Source organism: Eumetopias jubatus, unplaced genomic scaffold, assembly GCF_037043125.1.
Source record: "Eumetopias jubatus isolate StellerSeaLion01/CBP00866 unplaced genomic scaffold, mEumJub1_p1.0 scaffold_15, whole genome shotgun sequence".
Taxonomy (NCBI): Eukaryota; Metazoa; Chordata; class Mammalia; order Carnivora; family Otariidae; genus Eumetopias; species Eumetopias jubatus.
The window spans coordinates 67,495,875-67,509,065 of NW_028274821.1; the positions used below are offsets into that span (position 1 = coordinate 67,495,875).

The window sequence follows — 13,191 nt, forward strand, 5'->3', positions numbered from 1 at the left end:
GTTCCATCCACATCACTGCAAATGGCAAGTTTTCTTTTTTTTGATGGCTGAGTAGTATTCATATATATATATATACATATATATATATGTATATATATATATATATATATCACATCTTCTTTATCCATTCATCTGTCAATGGACATCAGGGCTCTTTCCATAGTTTTCTATTGTGAACATTGCTGCTATAAACATTGGGGTGCAGTGCCCCTTGGGGTCACTACATTTGTATCTTTGGGGTAAATACCCAGTAGTGCAATTGCTGGGTTGTAGGGTAGCTCTATTTTTAACTTTTTGAGGAACTGTTTTCCAGAGTTGCTGAAATAGCTTGCATTGCCACCAGCAGTATAAGAGGGTTCCCCTTTCTCTGCATCCTTGCTAAAATCTGTCGTTTCCTGGCTTGTTAATTTTAGCCATTCTGACTGGTGAAGATATTGGGTATCTTATAGTGCTCTGATTTGTATTTCGCTGATGCCAAACGATGTCGAGCATTTTTTCATGTGTCTGTTGGCCATTTGGATGTCTTCTTTGGAGAAATGTCTTCTGCCCATTTCTCGATTGAATTATTTGTTCCTTAGGTGTTGAGTTTGTTAAGTTCTTAATAGATTTTGGATACTAGCCCTTTATCTGATATGTCATTTGCAAATATCTTCTCCCATTCTGTTGGCTGTCTTTTGGTTTTGTCGACTATTTCCTTTGCTGTGCAAAAGCTTTTTATCTTGATGAAGTCCCAATAGTTCATTTTTGCCTTTGTTTCCCCTGCTTTTGGAGACGTGTCAAGGAAGAAGTTACTGCAGCCAAGGTCACAGAGGTTGTTGCCTGTATGTTCTAGGATTTTGAAGGATTCCTCACATTTAAGGTCTTTCTGCCATTTTGAGTCTATTTTTATGTATAGTGTTAGGAAATGGTCCAGTTTCATTCTTCTGCATGTGGCTGTCCAATTTTCCCAACACCGTTTGTTGAAGAGACTGTCTTCCATTGGATATTCTTTCCTGTTTTGTTGAATTTAGTTGAACAAAGAGCTGAGGGTCCATTTCTGGGTTCTCTATTCTGTTCCATTAATCTATGTGTCTGTTTTTGTGCCAGTACCATACTGTCTTGATGATTACAGCTTTGTAATAGAGCTTGAAGTCTGGCATTGTGATGCCACCAGCTTTGGTTTATTTTTTTTTTCAACACTCCTCTGGCTATTTGGGGTCTTCTCCAGTTCCAGACATTCATGATTTTATTTATTTGGGTCCTTTCTCTTTTTTTTTTTTTTTTTTGGTAAGTCTGGCCTGGGGTTTATCAATCTTATTCTTTCGAGAACCACCTCCTAGGGACACCTGGGTGGCTCAGTTGGTTAAGTGTCTGCCTTTGGCTGAGGTCATGATCTCAGGGTCTTGGGATCAAGTCCCACATTGGGCTCCTTGCTCAGCTGGGAGCCTGCTTCTCCCTCTGCCTGCCACTCCCCCTGCTTGTGCTCTCTCTCTCTCTGACAAAAAAATAAATAAAATCTTTAAAAAAAAAAAAGACCCATCTTCTAGTATTATTGATCTGTTCTGCTGTTCTTTTGGTTTCTATTTCATTGATTTCTGCTCCAATCTTTATTAATTATCTTCTCCTGCTGGGTTTAGGCTTTATCTGCTGTTTTTTCCCCAGCTCCTATAGGTGTAAGGTTAGGTTGTATATTTGAGGCCTTTCTTGTTTCTTGAGAAAGGCTTGTATTTGCTATATACTTCCCTCTTAGAACTGCCTTTGCTGTATCCCAAAGGTTTTGAACAGTTGTGTTTTCATTTTCATTTGTTTCCATGAATTTTTTTATTTTATTATGTATGTTAATCACCATACATTATATCATTAGTTTTTGATGTAGTGTTCCATGATTCATTGTTTGCATATAATACCCAGTGCTCCATTCAATACATGTCCTCTTTAATACCCATCACCAGGCTAACCCATTCCCCCACGCCCCTCCCCTCTAGAACCCTCAGTTTGTTTCTCAGAGTCCATAGTCTCTCATGGTTCATCTCCCCCTCCGATTATTCCCCCTTCATTTTTCCCTTCCTACTATCTTCTTTTTTTTTTTTAAACATATAATGTATTATTTGTTTCAGAGGGTACAGGTCAGTGATTCAACAGTCTCACACAATTCACAGTGCTCACCATAGCACATATCCTCCCCAATGTCTATCATTCAGCCACTCCATCCCTCCCAGCCCCCACCACTCCAGCAACCCTCAGTTTGTTTCCTGAGATTAAGAATTCCTCATATCAGTGAGATCATATGATACATCTCTTTCTCTGATTTACGTATTTCGCTTAGCATAATATCCTCTAGTTCCATCCATATCGTTGCAAATGGCAAGAGTTTGGTTTTTTTTATGGCTGTGTAATATTCCATTGTATATATATATACCACATCTTCTTTATCCATTCATCTGTTGATGGATATCCTGGCTCTTTCCAAAATTTGGCCATTGTAGACATTGCTGCTATAAACACTGGGGTGCACGTACCCCTTCGGATCAAAGCTTTGGCACAGCAAAGGAAACAATCAACAAGACCCATTGATTCTTTAGTAGGATGTTCTTTAGCCTCCATGTATTTTAGTTCTTTTCAAATTTCCTCTTGTGATTGAGTTCAAGTTTCAAAGCATTGTGGTTTGAAAATATGCAGGGAATGATCCTAATCTTTGGTACTGGTGGAGACCTGATTTGTGAGCCAGGATGAGATCTATTCTGGAGAAAGGCCCATGTGCACTCGAGAAGTCTGTTGCTTTAGGATGGAATGCTCTGAATATATCTGTGAAGCCTGTCTGGTCCAGTGTGTCATTCAAAGTTATTTCCTTGCTGATCTTCTGCTTAGATGATCTGTCCATTGCAGTGAGTGGAGTGTTAAAGTCCCCTCCTATTATTATATTACTATCAATGTGTTTCTTTAATTTTGTTATTAATTAGTTTATATAATTGGCTGCTTCCATGTTAGGGGCCTAAATATTCACAATTGTTAGATCTTCTTGTTGGAAAGACCCTTTAATTTTGATATAGTGTCCTTCCTCATCTCTTATTACAGTCTTTGGTTTAAAATCTAATTTGTCTATGGGGCGCCTGGGTGGCTCAGTCGTTAAGCGTCTGCCTTCGGCTCAGGTCATGATCCCGGGGTCCTGGGATCGAGCCCCGCATCGGGCTCCCCGCTCGGCAGGAAGCCTGCTTCTCCCTCTCCCACTCCCCCTGCTTGTGTTCCCTCTCTCACTGTGTCTCTCTATCAAATAAATAAATAAAATCTTTAAAAAAAAAATTCGTTAAAATCTAATTTGTCTGATATAAGGATTGCTACCCCAGCTTTCTTTTGGTGTCTGTTAACATGAAAAATGGTTTTTTACTCCCTCACTTTCAATCTGGAGGTGTCTTTAGGTCTAAAATTAATCTCTTGCAGACAGCATATTGATGGGTCTTGCTTTTTTTATCCAATCTAATACCCTGTGTCTTTTGATTGGGGCATTTAGCCCATTTGCATTCAGAGTAACTATTGAAAGATATGAATTTAGTGCCATTGTATTACCGGTAAAGTCACTGTTTCTGTATATTGTCCCTGTTCCTTTCTGGTCTATGTTACTTTTGGGCTCTCCCTTAGCTTAAAGGATCCCCTTTAATATTTCTGCAAGGTTGGTTTGGTGATCAAAAATTCTTTTAGTTTGTTTGCCCTGGAAGCTTTTTATCTCTTCTTCTATTTTTTTTAATTTTTTTTTAAATTTTTTTATATCTCTTCTTCTATTTTGAATGATAGCCTTGCTGGATAAAGTATTCTTGGCCGCATATTTTTCTCAATTAGCACCCTGAATATGTCATGCCAGTCCTTTCTGGCCTGCCAGGTCTCTGTGGATAGGTCTGCTGCCAGTCTAATGTTTCTACCGTTGTAGGTTACAGATCTCTTGTCCCGAGCTGCTTTCAGGTTTTTCTCTTTGTCTCCGAGACTTGTGAGTTTTACTATTAGATGTCAGGGTGTTGACCTATTTTTATTGATTTTGAAGGGGGTTCTCTGTGCCTCCTGGACTTGGATGCCTGTTTCCTTCCCCAGATTAGGGAACTTCTCCACTATAATTTGCTCCAATATACCTTCTGCCCCTCTGTCCTTTTCCTCTTCTTCTGGGATACCAATTATTCTAATGTTGTTTCACTTTATGGTATCACTTATCTCTCAAATTCTCCCCCATGATCCAGTAATTGTTTATCTCTCTTTTTCTCAGCTTCTTTATTCTCCATCATTTTGTCTTCCATAGCACTAATTCTCCCTTCTGCCTCATTTATCCTAGCAGTTAGAGCCTCCATTTTTTACTGCATCTCATTAATAGCCTTTTTGATTTAGACTTGATTAGATTTTGGTTCTCTTATTTCTCCAGAAAAGGATTCTCTAGTGTCTTCTATGCTTTTTTCAAGCCCAGCTAGTATTTTTATAATTGTTATTCTGAACTCTAGTTCCGACATCTTACTTAGGTCCATACTGATCAGGTCCCTGGCAGTCAGTACTGCCTCTTGTTCTCTTTTTTGAGGTGAGTTTTTCTATCTTGTCATACGGTCCAGCAAAGAATAGATGAGAGAAAAAAATACTAAAATGGCAACAATGACCCCAGAGAAATATACTCTAGACAAATCAGAAGAGACCCGAAACTGGAGAAAAATTAAAAAAAAAAAAAGGGAATAAATCAGACAGGTGAAGAATAGAGCAATACACTGGATCCTGCGTGTATTTTGGTCTGTGTGTTAGAAAACTAGATCCCAAAATAAAGAAAGAAAAGCCTATATATGTACAAAAATAAAATTAAATACAATGAAAGGATAGGCTGTAACTGTAAAAATGAAAATTAAAAGACAAAAATAAAAAGAAGTACTATAAACAGGTGAACAGAACAGAGCAATACACTATTATCCTGAGTGTATTTTGGTGGGTTTGTTAGAAGAAACTACATCTCAAAATTGTAAAGAAAGAAAAACCATGGGGCGCCTGGGTGGTTCAGTCGTTAAGCCTCTGCCTTCAGCTCAGGTCATGATCCCAGCATCCTGGGATCGAGCCCCACATCAGGCTCCCTGCTCAGCAGGAAGCCTGCTTCTCCCTCTCCCACTCCCCCTGTTTGTGTTCCCTCTCTCGCTGTGTCTCTCTCTGTCAAATAAATAAATAAAATCTTTAAAAAAAAAGAAAAATATATATACAAAAATAAAATTAAATACATGGAAAGGATAGAATGTAACTGTAAAGATGAAAATTTAAAAAGATTTTAACAAAACAAATAAAAGGAAGGAGGAGGGGGGAGGAAAGAGAGAATATGATCAGACAGGTAAAGAGAACAGAGTCATATACTAGATTCTGGGTGTATTTTGGTCTGTTAGAAACACTGTATTCCAAAAGCATAAAGAAAGAAAAAAAATTACTTTTCTATTTGTAGAGTTGCAGCTATTCTTTTCTTAAATCTCCAGTTGAAGCTGCATGTGTTCAGAATGATTTGGTAGCTATCTAGCTGAATTCCTGGGACAAGACGAAACTGGTCTCCTACTCCTCTGCCATCTTGGACTCCTCCCCCCCTAGTCTCCAGATCTTGTCCTTTGTATTCAAAGATGAATCTATAAAACCTACTGTCATGATAGCTTGTTATGTTTACAAAATCAAATATGGGACTCCCATTCTTTTCAACATAAAGTACTCATGTAAATCTTCTAAATAGTGCCTATCTGCTGGGTTTCCAGCTCTAAGCAGGTCTGCTAATTGCTCCCATGAAGGTTAAGTGCTTTGAAATGCATAAAATGAGGGGGCACCTGAGTGGCTCAGTCAGTTAAGCATCTACCTTCAGCCCAGGTCATGATCCCAGGGTCCTGGGATTGAGTCCCACATTGGACTCCTTGCTCAGCAAGGAGCCTGCTTCTCCTTCTGCCTCTGCCTCTCTCTCTCTCTGTCTCTCATGACGAAATAAATAAAATCTTAAAAAAAAAAAGAAATGCATAAAATGTAAGATAGATTGAGGAATACAGAGGATAGATCACAGATATGGTAACCAAGTACAGTAAAATCTTAATGGTAGTATCTAGTCAGCGAATAAATGAGTGTTCACCTTAAAATTCTTTTAATCCTCCTTTATGGTTGAAAATTTTCATAACAAAATGTTGGAAAAATTTTACACAAAACTTATCAGGGGCATAGCTCTTGAATAAATGATACAATATAGACTCCTACTGAGTCAAAGATAGAGAACAAATTAAACATGATGTCCTTATAGAGTCCCTTAAATTTCATTTAGGAAAAAGTAATACTACTTTAAAAAGGCAAAATTTGTTAGAAGGTTATTCATAACTCCTACAAGGGAGAAATTTAAAATAAGTTTTAATGGTCCCTGTGAAACTTAATTTTCTATATGATCTGTAGTCAGTTTTAATTGTTATTCCTGGGGGATGGATAGAAGGAAAGGACAGGGAAGAAAAGAAATGTATCAGAAATTTATAAAAATCAAAGTCAAAGATAATGAGAAAAAAGGAAAACAGCAAACTTCTTTGGCAGAATGTTTTGTCTGCATGATTCTTTCTCCTGTTTTTAGCTATTTCTAAGGGACTACTAGTTCTCCAGGGCATGTCAGATTATATAGACCCTAACAAAAGGAATTTGGTTCTACAGCCTTTACTCTTTAATTCCCTGTCTTCCATACCCTTAAGTCCATGAAGAGGTTTTTGAAAATGGCATTCCTCTATACCAAAGTTTCTCAATCTTGGCACTACTTATATTTTGGGCTGGATAATGCCCCACTGTGGGAAGCTATCCTGTGCATTATAGGATGTTCAGTAGTACCCCTTGCTTCTACACACTAGATGCCAGCAGCACTGCCCTCCCTCCCCCACCGTCTCATGTGTGACAACCAACAGTGTCTCCAGAATCTACCACAGGCCCGAAATGGGCAAAATCACCACCACTGAGAACTCTGCTATACATCCACAAGAAAAATCTCTAAATCTTGTAACACTGCTAAACACTGTAACATTCTTAAAACGACCAACTTGTATAAACACCCACATTTCCCAGAGTGAATCCTGATCTGAAACCTTAATAAATATTAAGAGGTTGAAGTTCAACTCAAACAATGTAAAGTATAAGCTGGCTGAAAAATGAACTTTTTTTCTCATGCTACTGATATTTTCACACGAGATGTGGAAGGAATAATGACTATAAATATCAGAAATTAAAGATTAGAGATAACATAAACAGTGGTAGCATTTTAATAAGGATTCAATTGAATATATACATTAAAAGCATAAGATTGTTTCTAAAAGGGAATCAGACTTTGGTCAATATTATGAAGACTACTGATATTAGCGATGACGGGATTACTGAATAAAATTTTATGCCTCTGATCCAAAGTTTCAAATTTCAAAGCATTATTTTTTCTTTTGAGTATGCCATGCAGTCTAGATTTTTATGTTATAATTAGTAGGCAGGGCTGACTTTGGAGCTAGACAACAGGATTTTGGATTCTGTGTTTAGCATTTATTATCTCTGTGATTTTGTGAAAATTACTTAAACTTCTGTCTCTGTTTCCTCCCCTTGAAAATTAGGAGTAAAGAATGTTATCTAGAGTAATACTGAGGATTAAATGAGTTAATACATTCAACAGTGTAATGTGCTTACAACAAAGTGCAATAGAAATTAGCCATTATCAGTTCAGTCCATATGAGAGTCTCACTGCCAAAAATTAAAATAGGAGACCTGGATATTCATTCCAAATATCAAATACAAAAAATGAGAAAAAGTACATATTAAAGTACTCATAAAATGATATGAACTTACCTAGAAAAACAAAAAAATATGCATCTAAGAGGTAAATGGTAAAGAAAGAAAGAAAAAACAGAGCACTGAAAAACTACAGAAATTAGGAAGAAAAGCAAATGACTTACAGGACAGATTCCAGGCCCTGATTTCCAGACTCTTACCAGACATATTGGAACCACCTAATATGCATGCTACTTTATAGTTATGTAATTTAATTTAATTCTCACAATAAACTGCCAAAGAGCTATAGCTTCCCTGCCCTCTACCCCCAATTTCACTAGTTGAGATTAGTAGCTGAGCCTCAAACAGTTAAGTAACTTAAAATAGTCATACTGAAGACAAGTGTCATGATACTAAATATGTATGATATTTCAAATTATATCCAGCTTTATTAAAATGCAGTTACATTTCAAAATATTCTTTAGTAAAGAGATTCTTATGTATCTACATTTGAAAGCAGTCTGTCCCTAAATTTTTTTCATTAGAGGCCTGAAACTTTCCAGCACAATTCTTAGCTTTCGCAGTCGTGTGAGCCTCAGTAGCACTGATCTCTCAGTTCCTGTTCCATCATTAGTAAAATTAATACAATATCCCTATCCTTGCTGATTCCAGAGGCAAAGAATAAAGTAACAGAAGTGAAAGTGATTTGATAAATCTACATCAGAAATTTGTATTTCCTGAGTCATGTCCTTTTCTCAACCCTTAAGGTGACACGGACACATGAAGATGGGGAATTATTCAGCTGTGACTGAATTCTTTCTGGTGGGACTTTCCCGATACCCAGAGCTCCACCTTTTTCTGTTTATGATCTGCCTCATCACGTATGTGATAATTCTGCTGGGAAAGAGCCTCCTCATTATCATCAGCATACTGGATTCTCGTCTCCACACCCCCATGTACTTCTTCCTTGGAAACCTCTCATTCCTGGACATCTGTTACACATCATCGTCCATTCCTCCGATGCTCATCATATTTAGCTCTGAGAGAAAATCCATCTCCTTCATTGGCTGTGCTCTGCAGATGGTTGTCTCCCTTGGGTTGGGTTGCACTGAGTGTGTCCTCTTGGCTGTGATGGCCTATGATCGGTATGTGGCCATCTGCAACCCACTGAGGTACCCCATCATCATGAGCAGAGTGCTTTATGTGCACATGGCTGCCTGGTCCTGGATCATAGGCTGTCTGAATTCCTTAGTGCAAACAGTCCTGACACTGGTGTTACCTTTCTGTGGGAATAATGTCATCGACCATCTTTACTGTGAGATCCTGGCCCTTCTTAAACTCATTTGCTCAGATATTGCCATGAATGTGCTTATCATGACAGTGGCAAGTACTGTTTTATTGGTGATTCCTCTGCTGTTAATTTTCGTCTCCTATGTTTTTATCCTCCGTTCCATCCTTAGAATTAATTCTGCTAAGGGGAGAAAGAAAGCTTTTTCTACCTGCTCAGCCCACCTGACTGTGGTTATCTTATTCTATGGTTCAGCCCTTTTTATGTACATGAAGCCCAAGTCAAAGGACACCAAAGTATCTGATGAAATCATTGGACTGTCTTATGGAGTGGTAACCCCGATGTTGAACCCCATCATCTACAGCTTGAGGAATAAGGAGGTGAAAGAGGCTGTGAAGAAAGTCCTGAGCAGGTATCTGCATCTGTGGAAAATATAAAAGGTCTTCAGGCATGTGATATCCTCAGTGTGAGACCAGATCAGACCTTTTGTGTTCACAGATGAAGTCACCGAACCCAGTGTTAAGAGAACTTATCTGCTCTGGTTAAGCGTCTGCCTTCAGCTCAGGTCATGATCCCAGGGTCCTGGGATCAAGTCCCACATCGGGCTCCTGGCTCAGTGGGGAGCCTTCTTCTCCCTCTCCCTCTGCCTCTCCCCCTGCTCATGCTCACTCTCTCTCTCTCTGTATCTCTGTGTCTCAAATGAATAAATAAAATCTTTAAAGAAAAAAAAAAAGAAATTATCTGCTCGTAAGTCCAAATACAGGACTTACATTCTTTTCAACACAGAATTCTCATGTGAGCCTTCTGAATAGTGTCAAGTCTGCAATTTCTAGTTGTATGCAGTTCTGCCATTTGGTCCCATACAGGGCACATGTCTTTTCCTCAAAATAAATCTCTCTCTCCTCTCTCTCTCTCTCTCGTTAAAGCAAATCCCTCTAGTTACAGTGATTCATTTAGCATAGCAGGTGAGGTCTGCCTGGCTAATCAAACTCAATCCAAGAATGCTGTCTCAGTCTAAGAGGCATTCTTCCTGCTGAGATTACTAAACTGGTAAAATGTGAACCTGGGCCAATCTCTGTCGATAAGAGCAGGGAGCCTATCTGAGAGGCAAAGAGGTGTTGAGAGAAGGAGGGAGAGTGTGTTGTGTGATCCTACTATTTTAAGTCTTTGATCCAGTTGTACCTAACATCAGTTCACAATTATTCTTTTTAGCTATACCAGTCAATAAATTACCTTTTTATAAAAAACCAATTTTGAGTTGGATTTTCATCACTTACAATCCTAGAGTCTTAACTAAAGCATTTCTTTGTATTCCCTCTTTCCACTTATATTTTTGAGGCTAATTACATGAGGATATGTTCCCTGAGTGGTCCCAAGTTCTCCAGCCTTCAGGGGCTCTCTCCTTCCTTTAACAACTAAATAATCTAATTTCTATTCTGTGTGCCTACAGGCATTCCAGTCACCTACCCAATAATTTCTGAGGAGTGTTTACATTTTCCTAGTTTGTGGTTTTCATTTTATGTCAGACTATCCTAAATTTCTTTATCATTCCTCTCTGGATAAAGTGGTAAAAAAGTGGCATTTGTGAAACATGATGAAAATAAGAGGTGACGTATGCATACCTCTTGCATACCTCTGTGTTGTTTAAGCTCTCAACAATACATTTTGCCCACAAAGAATAAACATAAATCTCCTAAATATCCACATTCAAAAAGACCACTATGTTTCACACCTTTATTTAGACTTGAAAATAACATAAAGGGACCATGATCACTATGAAAAATAAAGCAGTATTAAATATTACTGTTCTTGGTATCTATTAGCCATCCCCCTTCATATGGGCCCTCTAAAGTCAATTTTCGTCTTTAGTTCCTGTCCTGCTACAAGACTGATAGTTTCTATTGATTTCCTTCCTCCATAAGAATCAGGAGTTCTCTCAATAAAAATGAATGGATGTGTTACTCAAAGCATTCCTCAGCACGGTCCTTCTCAAAATGGAGAGTGAGCTTACCCCAAAAGCAGACAGCAGATTCTACTCTTAGAGCTACAGGAAAGAACTTCAGGAATTTTTTTTTAAAAACAGTGCTTCCTCACCAGCAAAGATTTAGAAATACTGAAGCCCAATATACAACCACCTTGAGTGATATGTTGTTTGTGAAAATACATCAATACACTTTCAATAAAAAGCCAAAGAAAGAAAGAATCCAACCATTGCCTGCCTTCTATTATTACTATTAGAAGTATTATTACAACCTAGAATCCACATAGTTCATTCTTAACAAAGAAACAGAATCCAGCAATCTAAAGGGGATGGGTATTAAAGAGGGCACATACTGAATGGAGCACTGGGTGTTATGCACAAACAATGAATCATGGAACACTACATCAAAACTAATGATGTAATGTATAGTGATTAACATAACATAAATAAATAAATAAATAAAGTACTTTTAACATCCCCTATTCGGGTTTCCTAAAAACTTCCAATACCACAGCAATCTAATAAAAGGTCCATTTGCATTACAGCCCACAACTGCTTTGGGGTATCTCCTTCAACCATTTCCTAAAACCCAGTCTTCCTGCTGTTTTCTCCCTGTCTTTTCCCCCCATCTCACCCTTCCTTAATCACAGTAGCCTCTTTCAAGTAAAATAAGAGTCTGCCCTCCAAGGGCAAGGGACTTGGAGAAAGATGGGTTTTGAAAGAAGTAAGAAATAGGGGTCTAAGTTATGTGAAAACAGTTGTTAAAATTCCCAAGGGAAGAATTTTTGTCCTACATATGTCACCTCTTATTTTCATCACGTTTCACAAATGCCACTTTTTTACCACTTTATCAGCTCCTCCAGGAAGAAACGGTTTCTTCCCCTTCTTCTTCCATTCTTCCATAGATTTTTAAGTGCACTTCTATTACATTTCTTATTACAGTGTATTTTATGTATTCGATATGGCATAGTTAAAAATAAAAAAACACAGGGCTTTTACAAACTCTTAATTCTCCAATTTACGAAGATTATAAATTTAATCTATTAGATTCTTCATTTGTCCTGACATAAAATGTGGACTTCAGTCTCTAAATAGTGGAACTATTATTCAGAAGGTTTTATGAGTATTGAATAAGAAAAATAAAAAAGCAAAATGTCTTATTCAGTGCTTGGCTAATACCAGGCAATGAATAATATACTCTCCCCTTAGTTCTTCCAGGACATGTCTGTCTCTTCTAATAGACTGTGGGCTCTCTGAGGGTAAGATATGAGTAATATTTATTTTAGGGCCTCGTTGCCTAGAAGAGGCATTCATTCAGCATTTATAAATTCATGTATGAATGAATGTGCGATTGTCTTCTTATGCTGCAGGTAAACAAGCTGATTTGTCATTGCCTAACTAATCCTCATGACTGCTGCCTCTGCATCTTTGCTGATGCCATTATCTCCATCTAAAATTGCCCTCATTTTAACCTATCTATAAAAATTCAAAGTGCCCCTCAAAAAAGTTTCCTCTGACTTAAAGCCTTTTATTATTGTGCTGACAAGATTCTACCTCTTCTACCAAGTTAAATTCCTATAGCAATCTATTTCAACTTTGGGGTATTTATTATGTGAAGATATATTCCTTTTGATTATGTACACAATATATTGGTTGATTTATTGAAATGTCATTAGAAGCAGAACCTGTGGGAAAAAAAAGAAGATAGCAGGAAGGAAAAATGAAGGGGGGGAAATCAGAGGGGGAGACGAACCATGAGAGACGATGGACTCTGAGAAACAAACTGAGGATTCTAGAGGGGAAGGGGGTGGGAGGATGGGTTAGCCTGGTGATGGGTATTAAAGAGGGCACGTACTGAATGGAGCACTGCATGTTATACGCCAACAATGAATCATGGACCACTACATCAAAAACTAATGATGTAATGTATGGTGATTAACATAACATAATAAAAAAAATAAAATAAAATGCTTACAAAAAAAAAAGCAGCAGAACCTGTGAGTTATTTGTCTTACTAGTCCCACAAATATTAACAAGTGGGCTTCAATCAATACACTGATAATTTGGATTTTGCTTTTTGTATAAAGTCTATTAGTTTTTAAAATAGAGTTTTCATAGAATATGAGCAGTATACTGTTATATGTGATACATATAACTAACAATAATCCTGGTTAAAATAATATTCCATCTGTCATAT

At 37.7% G+C, this 13,191-nt stretch overlaps 1 protein-coding gene across 1 annotated transcript; it reads left to right on the plus strand.

The window, feature by feature from the left end:
• The first annotated feature begins 8,505 nt into the window (after window positions 1–8,505).
• LOC114213544 (olfactory receptor 13D1) lies at window positions 8,506–9,450 on the plus strand. The gene has a single exon (XM_028108789.1). It carries the CDS (start codon window positions 8,506–8,508, stop codon window positions 9,448–9,450), a length of 945 nt encoding a protein of 314 aa, XP_027964590.1.
• Window positions 9,451–13,191: the final 3,741 nt, after the last annotated feature.